This window comes from Chlamydotis macqueenii, chromosome 1 (assembly GCF_036417535.1).
Source record: "Chlamydotis macqueenii isolate bChlMac1 chromosome 1, bChlMac1.mat, whole genome shotgun sequence".
NCBI lineage: Eukaryota > Metazoa > Chordata > Aves > Otidiformes > Otididae > Chlamydotis > Chlamydotis macqueenii.
Window position 1 is genome coordinate 69,701,119 of NC_141556.1, and position 22,959 is coordinate 69,724,077.

Genomic DNA, 22,959 nt, shown 5'->3' on the forward strand with positions numbered 1-22,959 from the left:
GGATCTATTTACAGATTATTTTTCCAGTTCTTTGAAGGAGGAATAGTTTTCTTTTATCTGGTAGCTGATACTTAAGATTGAGGCCCTCTTAGCAGTGTCCTATTCTGAAGACTACATTAGTGTATAGTTGCAACCAGCTTGCCCTGTTTCTGTTGAAATACTAATTGGAGACCAAGTCTAATGGACTAACTTACCAGTCTGGCACTCCCTGACATTCATAGAATGGTTAGGGTTGGAAGGGACCTTCAAAGGTCATCTAGTCCAACCCCCGTGCAAGGAGCAGGGACATCTCCAACCAGATCAGGCTGCTCACAGCCCCATCCAACCTGGCCTTGAATATTTCCAGGGATGGGGCATCACCCACCTCTCTGGGCAACCTGTTCCAGTTTTCCACAATCCTCATTGTAAAAAAGTTTTCCTTATGTTCAGTCTGAATCTGCCTCCTTCTATTTTAAAACAATCTCTCCCCGTCTTTCCTAAAGGCCCACTTGAGGTACTGGTCTTTGCTTTCTGCTTCTGCTGCTTATTTCTTGTGAGCTTCTTGGGCCTTTTTGCAAGCGAACTTGGCCTGTGGGTAGTTTTCTGTCATGTTGGTGGTCTGAATCAGCTTGGAGACGATGTGGCAGGTGCCACAAAGGGCTGGAATACCCTGACCAGGACATGCAGCTGGGACAGAAAGGTTTTATACATGAGTTGTTAATGCCTGGTTTCCACAAACTTGGACTTGAAGGGCTCTGAGTAGTGCTTCAGCTAGAGGTCGAAGCCTTTTGCCAGAGCTCTGTCTGAGGGCAATATGTATGGTGGTAGATTCCAGAGTTGTGTGCTCAGAACTTTGTGTCATAGTGTTGCCTTGAGTTCCCGGTGGTGGTAGTGCAGCCTGGGTCTCTACTCAAGGCTTCTGGAACTCTCACCTAATGCCGTAGCTGACAGCTATTGATGGTAGTATCAAATCTCACGGCTTTCAGCCTGTTTTATCTTGGACTGCTTGAGGAGTTTAAGGCAGGCTGGATTTTTCTACTGCATGGGAATATAATGGATTCATGGTTAGCTTTCCTATGCTGTCCCATATTGGGGTGACCTCAGTAATGACCACAGTCAAAGTCCAGACTGATCAGGAGCTGTTTGTCATATAATGAGATTGTATTTGGTCTGGCTGAGATGGACTTAATTTTCCCCATAGCAGCCCTCAGTGCTGTGCTTTGTACTGGTAGCTAGAAAGGTGTTGACAATACACCAGTGTGTTGGCTACTACTGAGCAGTGCTTTCACAGCATTAACTATGGCATTTAGCTGAGGGAAGTTGGTTGATATTCAAGGAGCACCTCCTCCAAGCTCAGGAGTGATGCATCCCAACAAAGGGCAAGTCAGGCAAAAATGCCAGGAGGCCTGCATGGATGAACAAGGAGCCTCTGGACCAACTGAAAAACAAAGCCTACAGAAAGCTGAAGCAAGGACAGGTAGCCTGGGAGGATTACAGAGGTTGTCCGAGTGGCCAGGGATCAGGTAAGGAAGGCTAAAGCCCTAATGTAATTAAATCTGGCCAGGGATGTCAAGGGCAACAAGAAAGGCCTCTATAGGTACATTAGGAATAAAAGTAAAACCAGGGAGAATGTGAGCCCTCTCTGGAAGGAAATGGGAGACCTAGTTACCCGGGACGTGGAGAAGGCTGAGGTAGTCAATTACTTTTTTGCCTCAGTCTTCACTGGTGAGAGCTCTAGTGACATTGCCCAAATTGCAGGAGGCAAAAGCAGGGACTAGGAGAACAAAGAACTGCACACTAGCAGAAGAGCAGGTTTGAGACAATCTAAGGAACCTGAAGGTGCACAAGCCCATGGGACTTGATGAGATGCATCCATGGGTCCTAAGGGAATTGATGGATGAAGTTGCTAAGCTGCTGTCCATCATATTTGAGAAGTTGTGGCAGTATGAGGTTCCTGCTTACTAGAAAAGGGGTGACATAACCCCTGTTTTTGAAAAGGGGTATAGGGAAGACCTGGGAAACTACAGGCTGGTCAGCCTCACCTCAGTGCTTGGCAAGGTTATGGAGCGGATCCTATTCCATGCTAAGGCACATGGAACATAAGGAGGTGATTGGTGACAGCCAATACAGCTTCACCAAGGGGAGATCATGCCTGACCAATTTGGTGGCATTCTATGATGGGGTTATAGCATTGATGGACAAGGGACGGCCAACTGATGTCATCTACCTGGATTTGTGCAAGGCACTTGGCACTGTCCTGCACAACATCCTTCTCTCTAAACTGGAGATACATGGATTTGATGGATGGACCACTCGGTGGATAGGGAATTGGCTGGATGGCTGTGCTCAGAGTGGTGGTCAACAGCTCAATGTCCAGGTGGAGATCAGTGATGAGTGGTGTTTGTGAGGGGTCAGTATTGGGCCTGGCCCTGTTCAACATCTTTGGTGACATGGACAGTGGGATAGAGTGCACTCTCAGCAAGTTTCCTGATGACACCAAGTTGTGTGGTGCCGTCGACACACTGGAGGGGAGAGATGCTATCCAGAGGGACCTTGACAGGCTGGAGAGGTGGGCCCGTGCCAACCTCATGAAGTTCAGCCAGGCCAAGTGCAAGGTCCTGCACCTGGGTTGTGGCAATCCCAGGCACAAATATAGGCTGGGAGGAGAATGGATTGAGAGCAGCCCTGAGGAGAAGGACTTGGGAGTGCTGGTGGACGAGAAGCTCAACATGAGCTGGCAGTGTGCTCTTGTGGCCCAGAAGGCCAACTGCATTCTGGGCTGCATCAAAAAGAGTATGACTAGCAGGTCGAGGGAGGGGATTCTTCTCCCTCTACTCCAGTCTTGTGAGACCCCACCTGGAGTGCTGTGTCTAGCTCGAGAGCCCCCAACGTAAGAAGGATGTGGATCTGTTGAAGTGAGTTCAGAGGAGGACTGTGAAGATGAGAGGGCTGGAGCACCTCTCTTATGAGGACAGGCTGAGAGAGTTGGGGCTGTTCAGCCTGGAGAAGAGTAGGCTCCCAGGAGACTTTATAGTGGCCTTCCAGTACCTAAAGGGGGCCTACAGAAACTCTTCACCAGGGCCTGTTGTGATAGGATGAGGGGTAATGGTTTTAAAATAGAGGGAGGTAGATTCAGACTGGATATAAGGAAAAATTACAATGAGGGTGATGGAACACTGTCACAGGTTGCCCAGAGAGGTGGTGGATGCCCCATCCTTGGAAACATTCAAGGCCAGGTTGTATGAGGCTCTGAGCAACCTGGTCTAGTTGGAGATGTCCCTGCTTCTCGCAGGGGGGTTGGACTAGATGACCTTTGAAGGTCCCTTCCAACCCAAACTATTCTATGATTCTGTCTCTCTAACATTCTACTGCTCACCCAGTAGGCTGGGAGTGGGCAAGATCTTGAGGGGGGTCATAGCCAGGACAGCTGACCCGAACTGACCAAAGGGATATTCCATACCATATAATGTCTGCTCAGCAATAAAAGCCAAGAGAAAGGGAGGGGGAGGGAGTATTTCTTATTATGACATTTGTCTTCCAGAGCAATTGCTATGCATACGGAAGCCCTACTTCCTGGGAAGTAGTGGATATTGCCTGCTGATGGGAAGTAGAAAATAAATCTTTTGGTTTTGCTTGCTTGTGCTTTATTAAACTGCCTTTATCTTGACCCATGAGGCTTTTTTCCATCTTTTCTCCCCTACTTGTCCTGCTGAGCAGCCTGCTCCAGTGTGTGCTTCCCACAGTCACAGCCTCCTTTAGGCATCTGCCTGCTCTGGTGTGAGGTCCTTCATGGGCTGCAGGTGGATCTCTGCTCCACTGTGGACTTCCATGGGCTGCAGAGGAACAGCCTGCCTCACCATGGGCTGCAGGGGAATCTGCGCCAGTCCCCTGGAGTACCTCCTCCACCTCCTTCACAGATCTTGGTGTCTATAGAGTTGTTCCTCTCCCATGTTGTCACTCCTCTCTACTAGCTGTTGCTGCATAGCAAGTTTGTTTTTTTACTTCTTAATTATGTTATCACAGGGGTACTGCAGCTGTTGCTGATAGGCTTGGCCTCGGCCAGTGATGGGTCTGGCTGGCACTGGCTGTATTGGACATAGGGGAAGCTTCTAGTAGCTTCTCACCTTGCAGCTCTCCCTGCTACCAAAACCTTGCAATGCAAACCCAATACAGACATATAAAGTCTTGATTGACATAAGGGTGAAACATAGGTAGATAATACGCTGCAGCCATGGTTAGAGGCCACCCATCTTCCTTTCCTTAAAAACTGCACAGATTCTGTGAAGATTAATAGTGATATTATAACACTATGCCCACATCCCCCCTCTACCCTACTGAAGCTAGGTCCTCTGCCAGCCTGCAGGGAGGGCAGAATCTGGCCCTGAATGTTTAACTCATTAGGCTAAAGCTTCAGTATTTTCATTAAGCTTGTGTGAAGGATGTTATGGCTTGTTTTGGACCTCAATTACAAAGCACCAGTTCCAGAACAAGCCCATTGTGGCTGGATTTATGTGTATGATATGTGTCATGTTGGATGAATCATCTGGCCTCAGGGGTAGCTGACATGCAGGGGAGGAGGGGTGTAGCTATTCTCAGTAGCTCTTCTGGGTTTTGTTGTGTTCTGACCATAAGAATAGAAGGTAAGAACAGGTAAGAGGGAGGGAGAAGTTGAGCCAGCCCTTGTAGAAGTTGGCTGTAGGTGCTCAAAATCAAGCCCAATGGGGTTTGCCTCTGTAGGACTTCACAGGGTGCAAGTATTTCAAAGCACTTAATGAGCTAGCAGGTAAAAGTGAATTCTTAAGCTTGCACACAGATATTACTGATCTCTCTGTGTTTGACCAACTCAGTTCAGTTAAATGGAGCATAAATGAGCCGGGAAAGAACTCTGAATGTGATTTTGAAAGATCATTTTTGTAGTAAGTGCTGTACCAAATTCTTACAATGTTCTTGTATCTAGCTGCTTCGTGCTAAACATTGTGCCTTAGTAGCAGCTGTATAACAGGTGCTTGTAACAGAACATGGGACATGTCCACTTGAGCAATGCCCAGTCAGCCTTTTATCTGGGGTCCTGAGGAAGGCATCCTGAGTACTTCAGTAATATCTGTGGGTTCTCATGGCTCTAAGTTGGTAGACCTTAGTTGTGGAAGAACCTTCCTGGGGAGAGACTGCTTTCAGCAACACAGTACCCTTCAGCAGTGCAGAGACCTAGGCTTTTTATTATTGTATTGCAGGGAAGAGTGTTGCTTCTTCAAAGGTCTTATTTCCCATTGCACCTTGTAGTCAGCACTTGAGTCCTTGCCCTGATTTCACCCTTCTTCCTTGTGAGATAGATGGGGTTGTGACACAGGCCAGCTTGGATAAAGTGCAAGAAAAGGTCAGTTGGCTATAGTTAGAGCACATGAAGTAATTGGATAGCAGTTAGCTTGCACTTGCAATGGCTGGAGTGGAAGATGTGATCTCTTTACTGTCCTGCTAGCCTGCTGAGTGGGGATTGTTCTGTGTGTGCTTTACCTGCAACTGAAGAGCTTGTGTGACAAGCCTGATCAGCATCTTGCTTCCTGAAGAACAGAAATACTATAGAAATACAGTAACAGTGCTGAAATAAAGCAACAGGATGCTATTGTTTCTTTAGTATTTTCATCTGACTTCAACTTGCAGTTCCAGTCTTCTGGCTGTGAGGCAGCACTTCCATATGAGGAAGAATCTTGGAGAAAGCCAACATACTTGCTCTGCAGCTTGTTTATCCTAGACTGCACTGTTTTGTTTTGTAAATCAATACTAGTTGACGTTGGTGTGGTCACTGTGTTCTGTAAAAACAGTAAAATGCACTTCTGAATCCATGTAGCTACAGCTAGTTTTGTTTAATCTGTCTTTAGAGGAAACCTTTAAATATCCTGGCCATGTTATGTGGTTTGCCTAAATTCTCCTGCATGACTTCATCTGTTTTGTGTATTATCCGTATGGTTTAGTCTAGGATACTGAATTTGAAAGGTTGGCAGAACACTTCCTAGAGCCAGATTCTCTGTGGAATGGTAACAAGTATATGTTGCGAAAATCCAGTATGTTTAAAAATCGTTGAAATAAATGCTCAGGCTGCTTGTTTTGCAAACCAAAGTCCTTGAGAATAGTGCTTGTGCTGGGAAAATGGGATCAGTATTTTTCCTGTTGATTTCTGTGTGGTCTAAAAAATTTTAGATGGTCCTTGAGTGCTTTTCTGTAGGTCTGTGATTCTGCTACCTACAACAGGTGAATTATTTATCCCTTGTGTACAGGGATTGCTTAAACTGGCAGAGTATCACCTTTTTTAAATGAACTGATGGCTCAGTATGTAACAAGCTGTAAGCCTCTCGCAGTGCTTTGTTTCTCCTGCTCTGTGCTTTTCTAAAACTTAGACCTAATCTACAGCTGAACGAAGTACTTAGCCTAATCAAGAGAAGAATAGGTCACTGCAAAAGTTATATGCTTATGTAGTCTTTGAGCAAGGGCATAAAATGATTCTCACCTCATGATTAGTCCTGTTTTTTTCTGACTTGTTGTCATCTTGCTGTTGTTGAGTGGCTTGACTCTGTGGGTTTTTGTGTTAATGTGTTGGCTCTGCTTTTCTACTTAATGTGAAAATCACTGGTAAATTTGCACCTATAGATTGAGTACCATCTGTTTTGTCAGCTGCTCAAGAGGATGTTTTCTTCATGCACCTTAGTCTAGTTTACATGGTGTCATCACTTTAGAAGCTTGATTGTGTGCATTTTCTAAGCATGAATTACTCAAAGCTGTCCTGCTTCACAACAGGAGGCTGCTACTGTGACCTCTGTGCTTCTAAAAGGCTAAAAAAAAGAAATACTGACACTTCAAATGACACTCTTACTTTTGCCTGAATTTTTTGAGGAATAATATCTTAGCAGTCACTGCTGCTTAATGCAATTATTTAGACCTTGTGTGGAAACTTCAGTAGGAGGTTTGGTCTCAAAATTCACTTGGATGCTTTGGACACTTATGTGTTTTTAAAAATAACTAGCAATTTCATTGAGATTAGAGCCCCAGAATACTTTAAGCACAGCTAGGTGAAATAAATTTTCTTCCCAGCCACACATTTAGTGAAGTGGAAAAATACAGGAAAATGCTCCAAGTTATACAAGTTGATTTTCTCCCTTTTCTTCTCCTCTCCTTCATTTGAAAGGGGAAATGAATATCCTGTATCTTGTAATTCTGAGAATAGTACTGTAGGCAAGATGCTATGAACTTGCTTTTGAGAAATCAGATGTGGATAAACAGTGAACCTTACACTGGAAGAGTTAAATACTCATTTATTTTTTTTAAGACATCTTGTGAGAAGCTTTGCATAGAGTATCTAAAAGAAGATGGTATCCTTGGTATCCTGCATTTTTAAAGAGGATGCTTATATTGGTTGCTTAGGAGAGGTTGTTTCATGGTGGAGTAGCACATGTGGACTCTAATCCTCTTTTGTAATTCATGAATTGGGAAGATATGGAGGAGAGCCTGTTGTCCTCAATGTCTTGTATTAAAGGAAAGGTAGTCTCCAGGGTGATCTCTTCCTGTTTATTTTGCGTATGTAGATTGAAAAATGAAGAAACTCTTTTCATCTTGATGGGAATTCTCTCCTTTAACTGTTCCTAAAGCACTAACTGAGCTGTGGAATTGTCTTTCTAGCCTGGGAATTGACCCTTGAGAAGATGACAGTGTTGATGAAGGCTGGAACATGTTGTCCTTGACTGCTTTAAGACTACATAATTTCAGAAATAAGACTGAGCTAGATAGTTACATCTAGTGAACAGCTTCCTAATTGTCTATGGTGGTTTTTTCTTTCACAGGCATCTCTGATGAGGACATCATGAATGTTACTCTTCCCACTGGTGTGCCCATACTTCTTGAACTTGATGAGAACCTGCACCCTCTGGGCCCTCACCAGTTTTTGGGTGATCAAGAAGCTATCCAAGCTGCTATCAAAAAAGTGGAAGATCAAGGGAAAGTAAAATCTGCTGAGAAGTAAACCCCCTCCCCCCTGACACAGCTGTTTCCAAGTGTGTTAATAAGTGATGATTTATGTATGACTGCTAGGTTGCACTGTGTGAAAGTCTCAATTTCAAGCACTAAGTAATTGGAAGGGACAGTTGTTGAGCCTCAGGTTGGTAGATTAACCCTCTGCTTTTCAAAAACTGGAATTTAGATCTGAGCATGAGGTTATGGATACTGAAAAAAAGAAACCGGGCAATCATTCAGGTAATAGAAACTTGTAGGGCAGTCTGCCCCAGATCTAAAATTGAGGGTGGCCCACTATAGAAATAAAGGGATATGTTATTGGTGTCTTGATCTGCTAAGGGAAAATGCAGCAGCTTACTGGACTTAAAGTCCAGATTGTTATAGGCACTGAAACTTTCTCAGTGATAAAATAGCACCAGGTAAGAGTTACGCAGTATCATTCTTCTGTGTCAATGGCCATGATAATTTGTTCTAGATTAAGTTCCTTTGGTCTTTCAGAACACTTTGAGCTGTACAACTCTTGGCCTTTATTTTGAGTCTTCCAAGGCCAGTTCATTGTCCAGAAAATAATTTTGTAGAGGTGTCCAGACTGTTATAGTTACCATGGTTGTCTTCTGTTACACTATATTCCAGTTTTCAAGGAATCTAGAAAGAATCCCTTTTCCTCCACCATCTTTGCAAAGCCTAGCATGATTGCATTTTGCTGGCTTGCAGTAACAGGATTTAACTCAGACTTTAGTCCACAAACTAAGCACAAAGATTTCCTGTTCAATGTTTAAATTATCACTTAGCTCTTAGTGAGTGACCTGAATAGCTTTGAAACACTTAAGTAATGTATACTACAGGTTTGATATCTACTAGTCAAGTTAGAATAATTCTTGTTTACCTCAGTAAAACTGGATATAGGAAATCCCCCTCCAAGCTTTCCTGAGTTGCAAAGATCTCTTGATAAATGTGTTCCACAGAATATTACTGTGGCATTCCCTGTACCAATTTCTTTGGAGGGCTGGAAGAGGTGCATAAGATATGTAAGATGTGTTACTGGGTGCAGCTTATTCAGCTGTCATGCTGGTAGGGAAGGATGTTCTGCTATGTCTGAGAGTGTTCTCTAAAACTCTCCTCACAATCATAGCTTGATTCCTGCTGAGTGTGGCCTTGCTGTTGTGTTTGGCACTAAATTCAAACAGCTCACACCGTGGTTGGGTGTAGTGTAGCATGTGTGGCAGTCTGATCTCTTTATGTACACAAGCATCAGGATAATTTGACTTTTGAAGACTTGCTCTAATCTTACTTGCAAATATGAAACTGTTACTTAAATTTAGATCTGATCTAGTGTCTCAACACCTGAGCATCTGGATTCTGGCCTCAGTTACCAACACAGGTGGCACTTTTTGAGCTGAATGTGTTCTCAACATGGCCCAGCTACAGATCTCAAGAGAAGTTGATGACAATTATCTTGGTTTGTTGATAGTATAAACTATTAAAATCCTGGAGTAGCTGCTGCTTTGCAGTGAGCAGCTCTAGCTCATTTTGTGTGAGGATTTTTTTTCCTTTGAGGAGAGCAGTGTGACAGTGTGGTGTGCCTCTGACAGTCTCGTTGACTTTCCAGATCTGATGCCAGCTTGCATTAGTGTAGCGCATACTCCATGAAAGACCTCTTGCTAGATGGTAGTTTCTCTTGTGTGAATGGTGCTGGGGTTTTGTTTTTGTAGCCCTTGCAGTAGGAACAGTTACATGTTTCTTTTAAATGTAAAGCTGGTAGGTTTCCCCTTGCTTTGTAAAAGCAGGGATGTTTCAGTGTTTCTCTGAAATACTATTAGAAGCTTCCTGGCTACTCTATTTGATGCTGACTTATTATTTTCTGGGCTTTTAGTGTTCTGTGCATAAAGTAACTCAATCTTAGTTGATACTTTACAAGTCAGTATTATGGAGTTAGACTGTTACTCAGCAAATGTTCACCTGTCAATGCCTTGAGGAGGACCACTGGCACTCAAATGATTATATTCTTCCCCAAATATTCAATAATGTGTGAAGTCCAGTATCAAGTAAAAATTACTGTAGACTTATTAACAAGGCAAGCAGAGCCACCTGTTAGTGGGAACTGCATGCATCCCTGTTCCTTTAGCATTATTGTATTGTAATGTAGAACTTCATCAGGACTTGAGATGCAGCTGGAATATACTTGGAAACAAACTCAGCTGAACTGGGAGGTATGCTCTCTCCTCCCCTTCTCTTAGAGAATTCATGATCATGAACAGGAAGGTGGATGACCGAGTGTAGAGAGCATTAATATTTCTTGCAGCTGAATGGATGAAATTGACTGAAAACAGCCTTTCTAAGTGTCATGGACAGTAGAAAACAGCAATGTGATGTTTTCAGGTGGCACTGTTTCTACAGTGCTGCTTGAGACATGAATAGTGACAATGCCCTAGGAAGTTTTACTTAATTTGCTTTGGTTGTGACTCTAAAAGTGATGACAGGATTTTACGTGCACATCTGGCAGCAATACCACCTCACAAAAGGTATCAAGTGGAACCAACTGTGGATTTCATTGTGCTCTTTAACATTATTTTAACACCTTGCAATACTTGCTTCTGAATAGCCTTCTAATTAAATTCCTGAGTCGTAAAATGTGTATATTGAAGAACAGAAACCAGTTTCATCAGCAGTGACATAAGGATGCCCAATCTTCAGGTACAGCTACATTAGAGGGAGAAATTAGAATCTTGCTGGTGGCTTTAGAAATGATTGGTTGGATTTTTTCCCCGATGTTTGAGTATGCCTCAAAGTCCTTTAAGGTAACCACTGTTTCTCCAGTTAACACTATGAATGTGGTTGATTTGGTTTGTTCATGCATTTTTAACTTGTGGTTCAGTAGCAGTAATAGCTCTAGAAACATCTTGAAAACCTTTGTAAATATGGTGGAGCTGGCAGGTTCTTTGTAACTCAATAAATTCACCTGAAATATAATTTAACTTGGCTTCAGTCTTTCTTCCTTCTACTCCCTTTCCCTTTATTTCCTTTCTAGGGCTGATATGTAATAAAACTGTGACCTTCAGGGTCCTAGAACTCATCAAGCAGTCATTGATCACATATCATGCAGTCAGTTGGGTAAAAATAGTGGTAGAGCAAACACTGCCTCACATTTACATGTAAAGAAGTTGGGCTGGAGGGGAATACATACCTGTTTGAAAAATACATACCTGTTTGAAACTATGGGGGCATTTGCATAGGAACAATGAATTAAACATTTAGTACCAGAACAATGGTGCTAAACAAATGTTCAGTGTTTCCTATGCTTGCTTTTCTCTTAAATAGGAAACATTACTTTTTGATGGTGTATTTAAAATTGTAGCTTCTGGAGACAAAGCCAACCCCTTCATCCTCTAGAATACCCTGGTGTCAAGCAGAGTTGTGACTCAACAAGTACAAGGAACTACAAGGCTGCTGAGGACTGGTTTTTGTTGTTGACTTTGGGAAAAGACCACCTAAAGGTGTTGAATCTTCCACACCTTTTTGTTTGGAGAAGATTAGAGTGCAAGGGAGTTTGCTGTGGTCAACTTGATCAGCACAGCCTTAGGAGAGACTGACTGTCTCTAGTCCTATTTTCAAAATTTACACTTTGCTTTTTTGTTTTCTTTTTAGTCTATGGTATTGATGGAAGTGTCTAAATGCCAGTTGAATACCAATCCAATCCAGCACTGCCTCCACAAGTTTGCAATGACTCTGTTTTGGAGCTGCCAGTTCTCAGAGTTCATAAAAAATGGCACCTGGCAATTGCCTTGTCTGTTTTATGTGCTGGTCACAACCTCTCCTCAGCCTTAAACTTCCATGTGCAGGAAAGAAAGTAGGTATAAGGACAACTGTGCTGCTCATGAAAACTCAGAGCTATGGTAGGAACAGACCCTAGCAATTGAAATGGAGACTGCAGGAGGGTTTGGAGGGAAGAAACCCTCCTTTGAGAGCTATGCCAAACACATGTTGCTGCCTTTTCCTTGTGTTATCGTGGCCGAAGGTTCTGGGGCTTGGTGAATACAAAAGGGAACTGGACTCCAGCATCACACAGAGGGTAGGCTGGCTATGATAGCGCACTCCTCCTTCCTACTGCCTTATTAGCTGGTTAGTCAGCTCCCAGGCCTTCTTGGGGCTATTCTAGCACAATTTAGCAGCCTTATTGTGTCTCCACTCTACAGAAGGAAGGGGGAGAGAGGGAAGAGGCTCCCTGTTCTTGCTCTTCACGTTATGCTAACAGAGCATGGGAGGACAGCAGATAGCAAGCTATGGATGTTGCTGTGCTGTGAAGTCAAGCTTGGTGTAATAAAGTGGCCTGAAGATGACTTCTGATTGCTGTTTTTGGAAGGAGGGGGCGTTGACCCACAGCTCTGTCAGAGTCAGCAACATAGATGCTGCAATTACTCTATCAGGCTCCAGAAAGCAGTTGTGGCCCTAATGGGTGCCCTGGCATTAGAAATGCTGTGTCTGCAAACATACGCTTCATTAATAGTTGTGTTTTTTCTCTTTCAGCTCCCCTTCAGCATGGCATGTAAGCTGGAGACATTTCCCAACCTTCTGTCTGTCACTTGCATGAAAGAAAAGTACTAGTATATATTAACTAGGTAAGAGAAATGCTCTCTTCTAGAAAAGTGGTGTGAGCCCAGAAACAGCAAGTGCTTAAATTTTGGTTGCTGTTGGCCTTGGAGGAGCCAAGCAGTACTTTGCTGCCACCTTCCAGGTCAGTGATTTCTAGCTATTAGGAACAAGCAGCACAACTGAATATCATGGAGGACCCTGATGCTGCCAGATCTGTTTAGTGGAAGTGTCTTTCAGTTTAAGACATTTTTCCTCCTTGTTCCTGATGCTAACCTAGCAGAAGTGCTGGAAAGAAGGAATGTGCATTTGCTGTTAATCACATAATCTAAATGGGAGATACTTTTGTTGAGGAGTTAACTACCTAGTGAATCTTACTTTCCTGACAGATGCTTGTCAGGTTCTCAGTAACTCTAGTGTACTCTGATTAAAGCTGAGCTAGTTCTCTAGTTCAGATCTGTGGATCTCCAGCTGCTCCTAAACTCTTCTGATAGTGCTTTCCAGGATCTGTACGGAAGGCAGTGGTACTGACTATGCTAGGAGTGAGCAAGCAGGCGTAAAGATCCATGACTGTCCCTAAAGACAAAGCTCTTGGTTTTACAGAATTTGCAACTGTAGATGGATTTGCAGAAATGCGAGTGGACAACAGGTGGAGCAAGTGCATTGTGGTAAGCATGTGTGGGAAAAAGGGAACAATTTTACGCTCGCTCCTGTGTGCGTATAAGGATAGCAAGGCATAATCAACCTCTCCTGAAAGGCAGCACGTTTTATCTCTGCCAGCACTGCCCTATAGTTTAACAAAAGGCAGAAGGTCATCTAGGTTCACTTGTACAGACTGGCAATTAGTCCTATTTTTGTATTGCATCAGCAGCTTCGTTAGACTAGATTAAGTATCTGTCTGCAAATAGCCAGTCTGCAAAAAAAACCCCAAAAGCCCACAATCCTGATCACTGATAGTACATTAATAACTCTGTCAGGAACTGTGGGGGGGAAGTCAGTGTGGCATGAAAAAAGGAGCTCAGTAATGAGAAGATGCCAAATAAATTTTCAAAAATAATAAAAATTGGAGGATCCATTGGGTTTCAGGGATCAGATTTCAGATACTCTTCTATCAATTTTTGTAAAGGACTACATTCTCCATCCCCTATCAGAAGTTGTGGAAATTCATAAGCATTTTACATGCTTTCAGATTGAGCTTTAAGGTAGGCAGTCCAAACCCCTCCTTGCACATATCTTGAAAAATGTTGACTGATGTGACTTACGAGACTGTAACTGTAGCTGGTAGAAAAAGAACCTAGCAAAGCAAATTCCCAGTCTTGTACTGGAAGCTCCAATATTGCTGCCTTCCCTAACATGTTAGTGTGAAAAATACTTGAAGTGATACAAAGGTGCTTTGTTTTTGCACTTGCTGTATACTTCAACTCATGCCTGTAAAGGAATGTTTTTAAGTACATGCACAAAGAAATGTCAATTTTATGAAATATTGTGGGAACTGATACTCAATTTTTGTCAGGCAATAACAAAACAAACTTTCACAGGTCTCATTTTCTCAGATGAAAGCCTTAGGAGACCTACTGAAATGAAAAATACTTCCTTTCAATACTGGAAATCTTATGTTCTGTGTTTTTTCTCTTCCATGTGGTTGGCTCAAGTGACTTCTGTAACCAGCGGCTAGGAATACCTTCCATGAAGCTGTAAATCCTTCACACAGGCTGCTGAGAAGAGATTTCTGAGATGTGTGAACTATTATTTCATCACGTCATCTCAGTACTGGGGATAACTGAGGAACCTACACAGTGTTTATTAGTAATATAAGGTCAGATGTTCCTCTTCATTCTAAAACTGTATGCCTTCTCTTATTTGCAGGTAAACTTTATTTCTCAGAGTCCCTGCTACATTTCATAATTTTATTTCTCCCTGATGCCAGACTCGGCTTGATCTGATCCCAATCACGTGCTGCTTAGTATAGTAGGTGACCTACATTTTAATGTTAAACAACATACACTGACAATATTAAATGCAGAGACACATGCAAATAACAATTACAAATTCACATTGTTATTTTTATGCATCTATAAATGGACAGATTTTTTTAATTTTTCTTTTCTCTAACTTTTCTAAAAATATCGTAACAATTTCATACCAGTCCTATGCTCTGAATGTCCTTGTTCATGTCAATGTTAAGTAGGTTTCATGTTGGTAAGTAAGTTTGAATTCCCTATTCTGAAGTGCAGTAGGTAAAGTAGAACATGAGATCAGCACTTCTGATCTGTAAGCTTGGTTCATCTTGCTCAAGTTTGGAATTTGCCTATGAAGCCCTAACATGTTTTGGTGGCAAAGTTTGTATTTTTAGCTGAAGAAAAGTACAAATATATTTCGCACTTGAAGTTGAGCAGAGTATTTAATAGATCTTAGAACTGAAGTTTCAGGCACATCAAGTATCCTCTTACTTTTTACCTTCCCAAAAGTATCAGAATATATGATTGTGAGGGTTTTATTTATTAAGAAAGATGATTGAAAATAATTTTGAGACTTCCTTCAGGGAATTAACTAGAATACGTGATTTTTCAATGTGACTTTTCTGCAGCACAGGAATTCTGCATTTTGGTTTTCCTTAAGTTATGGACTCAGTAAGCTATGACTCTAAGCATAACAAATTAATTTCTGTGAGCAAATTATTATTCATTAGGAGGATAAGCTGGGGATTTCGGTACTTATTCAAAGTTAGGAGTTGTGGATTCAGTTTTGCCATAGGCACCTCATTACAGACAGGTCACTTATTTCTTTTTTTTTTTTCCCCATCTGCGAAACGGGGACCTCAGAACTTTGTGGCCTCATATGACTGTGCCATCTTCATTAGGAGCTGACATGCTCCAACATATGACAAGAGGACTTGATCAGTAGGATGTGGAAGTTCCAGCACAGGGTTTGCTTCTACAATGCCGCTCTTACTTCAGTGCCTAAATGTGAGTGAAGCTCCTTTTGAAAATCTTTCTACACTTCTGAGAGCACTTGCCTATGCATTGGGGCAGATTCCCCTAGCTGTGTACCATCTTTGTACTGTCTTTACACCTCACGCTGGACTATGCCTAAAGATGGTGGTATATAAAGAAAATATATTGGGTCCATATCACTCTCAGAAAAATGTAAATGCAGTTACTTCTGAAAAGGAAGTGTATGACCTTCAATATCAATGTTTTAATAAAATTACTGACAAGTATAACTATAACAATGTTTAAGAATTTTCTGTGTGTCCAAGTTTTTAATTTAGTGCCACTGTAACTTGCAGTATCCCTTATGGACATGATTTTCATTTCTTGGACATAAGACACTAAGAAACTAATGCCTGCAGTTATTCTTTTCTCTCTTCTGAATTCCAATTTAACAGAAAAAAGTGTTCAGCTAAGCTTAATACTTAATTGTCTTCAGAAATACAGAGAATTCCATTTGACTTCAAGAGTCATAAGATCATACAATTGTAGAACAGCCCAGGTTGGAAGGGAGCTCAGAAGATCATCTGGTCCAATCTTTTGTGGGAAAGGAAGCCTAGATGAGAGATTATCTAGCACCCTGTCCAATTGTACCTTGAAAACCTCCAGCAACAGGGACTCTGGGGGATGTACCTGGGGATATTGTTCCAGTGATTGTTCTCACTGTAAAAATATTTTTCTTGTATTGAGATGAAACCTCTCCTGGTGCAAATGGCACTTGCTGCCCCTTGTCCTCTCTATGTGGTTCCTCCTGAAGTTGGAGTCTGTCTTCTTTCTAGCTGCCCTTTAAGTACTGTGGAATACTGTGATGAAGTTCTCCTGAGCGCGCTCTTCTCCAGGGAGAAAAGACACAACTTTTTCCATCTTTCTTCATAGGGCAGGTTCTCCAGCCCTTTGATCATCTTTGTGGGTCCCCTTTGGGACTCTCTCCAGCCTGTCTGCATCTTTCTTTAATTGTGAGAAGCAGATGAACACAGCACTCCAGATAAGGCCTGACAAGCACTAAATTTGGTGATTGCATCTCTATCTCCACTAGTTATGCTCTTGTGGATGCAGTCCAGGATCTGGTTTGCCTTTGCTGCAGCAGCACGCTGCTGACTCATGTTCAGCTTGTTTTCCCCCAGGTCCCTTTCAGCTCCCCAGCCACACTGATCCTAGCCCATACTGGGCTCTTTGGTGATGTGGTACCAGGATTTTGCACTTGTCTTTGTTAAACTTCATGCAGCTTTTGCTAGCCCACTCTTTCAGCCTGTCTAGGGCTCTGTAAAGTGGCAGTCCTTTCTGGCGTGTCCACCTCACTACCCTGTTCGATGTTCTCGGCAAACCTCGTGAGGGTGTCTTCCGTCACACTGTCCTGATCATTATGAAGGTACAGAACAGCATGAGGCCCGATATTGATGCCTGAGGGACTCTACTTGTGACAGGCTGCCAGTCTGAGTAAAAGCTATTGATGATCACCCTCCAAGTGTAGCCTGTGAGCCAATTTCCTACTCATCTCACAGATCACCTATCCAATCTGCATCTTGCCAGGTTGTCTGGGAGAAGGCTGTGGAAACAGTGTTGAATGCTTTGCTGAAGACCAGGTAAACAATGGCCACTGCTCAAGATCTACATCCAGAGTACAACCTGGCTTTAAATATTCCAGAAAGTGCCATGGATTCTTTTAATAGATACATCAAGCTGCTTTGAAATGACCAAGTCTTATGCCTCAGAAAGACTTAGAACAAAAAGAACAAGTATTTATCCTATAAAGCCATTTTATATATAAGCTGAGTAATTTCTGGTATAGCTAGTCTTCTGCTATTGACCAATTCTAATCTGAAATTGTATGTGCTGGGATTAGGCCTACAATATGCAAGTTCTCCCTGTGGTGCAAATCTGCAGGAGGGCAAACTGGGAAATTACTGCATGTGCTCCAAGTTTGAGTGGACCATTTTGCTTGTTAGCATAGTAGCAGAAGGTAACTATCACCACTTAGTGATTGATAATGTGTGTCACTTGCCATAGTCAATAAATCAGCAGTAGAGCTAAGTTGTTTGGGTTTTCCAGATGAGGAGATACCCCTCCATCCCCCTGCAAAGTATTTTATCTCCTGTCTTCCTGTAGTTGCTTATTTAGCTTCTCTGCCCTTCCCTTCTGCCATCCTAGAACTCAAATTCCATTTTAGTGCTGACTTCTCAGCTTGGAAAGCATTAATCAGATTTGGTCAGAATCTACCTGAAATACTGACATTGTTGTTCAGAACAGGACATAAGTGAAAAATCAAGCACCAGCAAATGCCAAAACCATTTCCATAGAAAGCTGCTGTCTAGGCAATAAAGAAATGAATGCCAGTTGTCTGAGAACTCACATGGTTCTTCATGTTTGTTTGAGGAGGAGTCACCATCTGGCTTTTGGTGATCCCTTTGGTTACTTTGCAGGCTTGTGGTTCTGCCCCATCCCCTGATGTGGCCCTGCCCTAAAGGTCTACACCCAACCACATGATACCTTCTTCAGCAGTTCCCATGCAGCATAGCTCCATGGCATCTTCCTCAACAGTGTGCCCCACTAGATGGGAGGAGACAAAGCAGAATGTGGAATGGGTCTGAGAGGGAGATGTAACCAAAAAGGCCAGAGAAATGCTGTGCTGCGGTATGGATTTCCAGCTGGATCACGTTTTTAATTTTACAGTCCTGTCTGCATTCCTGTGATGCACTGGGGAAAATGTGGATTTTAATATTTTAACTGGAAAAAGCCACCCACATGAAACATTAGGTGACCCACTTTCCTCTTAATTTTTCTCTGCTTGTTTTGCTTTTTATATTACTGCAGTGAGACTCTCTCTCCTACAAACAGCTACTCATGCACAGCAGGTTTTTTTGTAGCTGGCAGTGGAACTATGTGCACTGCGGGACCACTTGGGTGCAGTAGGAGGGTGCTATGACCTGATGGGCTGTTGCAGTGCGTTTCTGTTGTGCGTGGGCTCAGCAGTGCTACATGACAAAGGATTTTTTTACTGCTATGACTTGCCAAACAGTTTGTGCCTCCACCACCGCTGGTAAGATTTGTGGTTGTTCATCACCTCATGGATCAAGTCTTCTGTTAATGATGTCCCCAAAAAAAAGGGGTCATACTTACTTACAAGCACTGCTTGATGTTAATTCCTTCAGGGTCCAAGGGTAGTGTGCCAGCAAGGAAGAAGAATTGGTTGAGTTAATGAAAGAAAAAATCGATTACAGAAATATTAGTGGTGCTATATTAGATGTGCCTGTACTCCCAAAAGGATAAGCTAAGGATTATCAAAATACTGTGCAATCTATTTTCCATTTTTATGTAGCTTTGTGTTCGATTTTCAAGGAGATAAGAAAAAAGGCTTCACAAAGCCTGGTTGGTTGGTCTTGATTCAAAAGGTGCTTAAGAGGTTTGCCTCTAGTGCCCCTATTTTTAAGCGTTATGCACAATGATTTCCACTGTACTCAACATTTCTGAAAAACCAGGTCACTTGAAGAGTTGTCTGACGGGATAGAGTGTGAATATGTGATCTTGTGCAGCTCTCTGAGACGCTGGAGGGGGGAAGGATGAGGTGAGGAAGCACTTCTGTCCTGCAGGTCCAGTTGCTGGACAAGTGGTTAGTCCTTGTGTGTTTAATGTGTCCACTGACGACAACAGAGCTCCTGACTGAAAGCACAATAGTGGATCTAGCTCTTTGCGCTCACCTTTTCTTGTGTTCACCTTGGTTGTTATAACCTGACTCTTGTTTTCCTTGCAGTAAATGGTGGAAGTCCCGCTGACTGCAGAGGGAGAGGACCAGACTCTTCACAGACTCTTTCCCGCCCCCCCTGCCCTGGCATGGAGAAATAAAGCAGCAGACTTTGAAATGCAACCTTCATATCTTGTGAGCTTGTTTCTTTCTGCATTCCTGGGAGGGCCCCTAAAGACAGCAGCTGTGATGGACAGACAGGAAGAGGGCTAGACATTGCAAAGCATGAATAATCCAAAATTCTAGTCTGGTCGTTCACCTAATGGAGCTCTGAGTAATAAAATGAGGTTTCTGACAAAGCTGGAGACTTATACTCCACCTTCTGTTTGCAACAACTCTATGCATTTTGTTTCTGCGTGTGCTTAAAGATTCATTTGTTTTTAAGTTGGAGTACCCTGGCCCTTTACCCACGCACATGTGGCCCCAGCCCCCCAGTTGCCACCGTGATGGTGTCAATAGCTACCTGGTCTGCAGGCATGCTGCTACTCAGAGGTTTTGTATGGGCCCCTGTAAATAAGTGGATGCCACGAGAAACAGTTTTGTGGTGTACTGAGCAGGACAGGAGAGTGGAGACCACCACTGTCTGCATTTCCCACCTCTGCTATCAAAATCATAATCTCCCTCTTGCAGCAGTGTGGGCCCCAGTTCTGGCAGTAGAGATCCCTGTGGACAGACCTCTCCCACTGCTTGCAGCACTGCAGTGTGGAGCACAGTTTGTTTGTGTAGTTATAATCTGTGGGCAGCGATCCTTTCCAGGAGGTCGTCTTCTGAGGCAGGATTTGCAGAGCGCAACACAAACTGCCCCTAGGAGCTGGAGAAACTAGGAGCCACAATGAAGAAATCCATATGTATTTACTGTATTTTTGCTCCCTCTTGTTCTTACTAGAAGAACTGTTATAAGCGTTTACAATGTAAAAACTGTAAAGAGAATACAGCTCAGAAGTCCTCGGTGGCAATTTACGTTGCATTTGGCAGAATCATGCTGTAGGTGCCAGCCAGTAGCTCTTCAAGAGTTCCTTCGTACAGGTCAATGAATGTCTGAAAACAGCCTGCGATAGGCCAGTCTGACCACTTCCAGCTCTGCAACAGGCACGGAGATCATTCTCATAAATCTTTGTAATGCTGTTGCCTGTGGCCAGGGACTTGATTTCAAGTTAGATTTAAACAACCATGATACAAAGTTAGATCTGGAGGAAGAATTCCTACCTGTTACGATGCAGCAATTCCAGGGCCTGTTCCTGATAACAGTTTTCTTTACGAAGGGGAACTGATGGGACAGGCTCTACCTCACCTCCTGGTACGTCTGTGGTATAAATATCCCTGGTTGAGCAAGGCTCTCCCCTTAGCTCCTCTGATTGACAAGAGAGAGTAACAGGCCTTTTTAGGATGTGAGTCAGCGGGCCTATTTCAGACATTTCATTTAGGTGAGATTAATGGTGGCTTCCCAGTAGTCGCTCCTCTCCAGTGACTCAGGGAGCTCCAGTGTGACTAGATCTGATTTAGCATCTGTTTTGCAGAAGCCTGTATCTGCAGAGAGACGTCACCCTGTCTGAGGAGCGCTGGTTTCTTAGCTGCGGAGTTGGTTTTGATAGGTGGTACACATACCATACAAACAAAACCATGGATGGGTACGTTTACGCTCTATTTTGTGATCTGCCCCAAAGCTGGATTCTGCTGTCCATAAAGACAATGACCTAGCAAACTTGGTCTCAGGTACGGCTACAGCTTCTCTTCCATCCCATCCAGGGCCACGGGGCTGACTTCTAGCATGACTCACTGCCCAAAAAGACACTGAAGAGACATCTGTAGGCACAGGCAAACACGCAGTGTCAAAAGACGTCTCGGGGACATGATACTCCTCCTGGTTTCAGGCCGTGATTGCACAAGTCAGAAGAATTACATTACAGCGTGACTCAGGAGAGAAACAGATCCACATTTTTTCCTAGAAAGTCAAATGCTTTACAGCAGGACTTTGGTTTTCATTTGCCATAGTCTCCAGCAGGTCTTGCTGGGAAGATGGGTCAAGGCGGAGGGAATTGGGGTCTTTTCTGTCATTATCAGTGTTAAATATTTTACAGAATTCTGGTGTTGAAAGCTGCAGTCTGAATGGTTGAGAAAAAGTTCAGACCTGCATACTTAGCTTCCAGAAAATGCCCACATGAATTTCTCTGATAAAAGTGGAGCAACCACAAGGGAAATTCTCAGGACAGATAATTTCAAATTCTAAATAGAAATATAACAGGAAATTAAAGTAAAAAAGGAAAGACCTATAACCAATCTCCATAAAGAATTATTTGACCAGTGTCTAGATTTCAGCTGCATGACAAATCTAAGCAAACCACCAAGAAATATGTATTTGTTATGCTTTTTCAGCTATGTTTCTCAAGCTCAAACTACTTGAAGTAAATAAAACAGACTCAGGAAATTAGTGTGCTAAGTTTTTCATTGATGTAATTGTAACTGTAAAACATATTTTACAGTATTAACATCAGCATCCAATCATTACCTTGCAGTCAGTATAATTAGATGCATCTATAATTAAAGGCTCAATCTTGATCCCATTGATCCTGTTGGAGCCGCTTCCTTTACACTACTGAGCTTGTCAGTGGCTGTTTGTATTTGGTGTGTAGGTACAGGTAAGAGAGATTTCAAATGATGAAAGCTCCCGTGTTCCTGAAAGCAATGTCTCTTCAGTGATTTTGGTTTTGGGAGACAGCGGATACCTACCTAACATTCACAAAACTGTCCTGTTTCAATCTGTGACATGACTTGATAAGGAACTTCTTAAAGTTCAAGGTGAGTCTTTAGTATTGGGCCACTAATACTCTGGATATTTTGAGTTCAGAAAATCTGTGTGGCAATGCTGCCACTGGCACAGCACCACTAAATAGGACATCCAGTGACCTAAAAGTATGATGAAAAGAAAAAAAGTTATACTTATCTCTATTTGTAAGCCCGAGAGAACGAATAATACAATTGCAAGCTTACAGTCTGGGCTTTCTTCCCAGATTAATGTTTCCAGACTTTCAGTGCTAGAAAAGTTAGGAAATGAAAATTCTAGTCTGTAGTATGTGAGTGCACACATACACATAAATATAGACTCATATATGACAATATGACAGTAATTGTAACTGAAAATCCTATGTCCATTAAAATTGCTTGTTTTGGTGTGTTTGCACATAGTAGCTTGATGTTCTTCTAAGTGTAAACGACTTAATGACTTTTTTTTTTTTTTTGAAAAAAAGCTTTTTAACACTGTCCATCTTCCTACTCCAACAACCTGAGATGAGTTGGATTTCTTAAAACTCGAAGGGTTCTTTTTTCTTTTCTCCTCTAGGCTAAGAACAAGCATGAAAAATGCCAGAGGAGCTAACAGATAATTATTTATATATCTGCAGATACATAACAGCATACACATTTTAATATTTTATATATAAGAAACTTACAGTTTGGCAGTGCAGGGTTTCTAAGAGGCTGTACCATGCCAGCCGTAGCAGTAATACCAGTAGCATCCCCTGCCTCACTATTATCCCATCCCTTCTGGGGTGGAGAAGCAGGGAGCAGAGCTGGAGCTCTGCTGTTGCGAGAAACAGTTGGCAGAAGCCCCTTGAGCATCAGCACTTGCTTGCTTTGCCCTTGAGCTCGAATTAACTGTTTTATTGGTCT

The 22,959-nt window shown here is 42.7% G+C and overlaps 1 protein-coding gene across 6 annotated transcripts in view; it reads left to right on the forward strand.

Annotated features, from left to right (window-relative positions):
- Positions 1-19,373, forward strand: part of BPGM (bisphosphoglycerate mutase) — a 74,885-nt gene extending 55,512 nt beyond the window's left edge. For 4 of the 6 annotated variants that reach the window (XM_086755938.1, XM_086755930.1, XM_086755959.1 and 1 more), the window contains one exon: positions 7,809-10,947. In XM_086755938.1, coding sequence (XP_086612064.1) covers positions 7,809-7,987 — 179 coding nt within the window. In that variant the 3' untranslated portion in view covers positions 7,988-10,947. Of the gene's footprint in view, positions 1-7,808; positions 10,948-18,418; positions 18,592-19,302 lie in introns of those variants that run through there. The other 2 variants (XR_015259606.1, XM_086755950.1) reach the window with 2 other exon arrangements.
- The last annotated feature ends 3,586 nt before the right edge of the window (positions 19,374-22,959 follow it).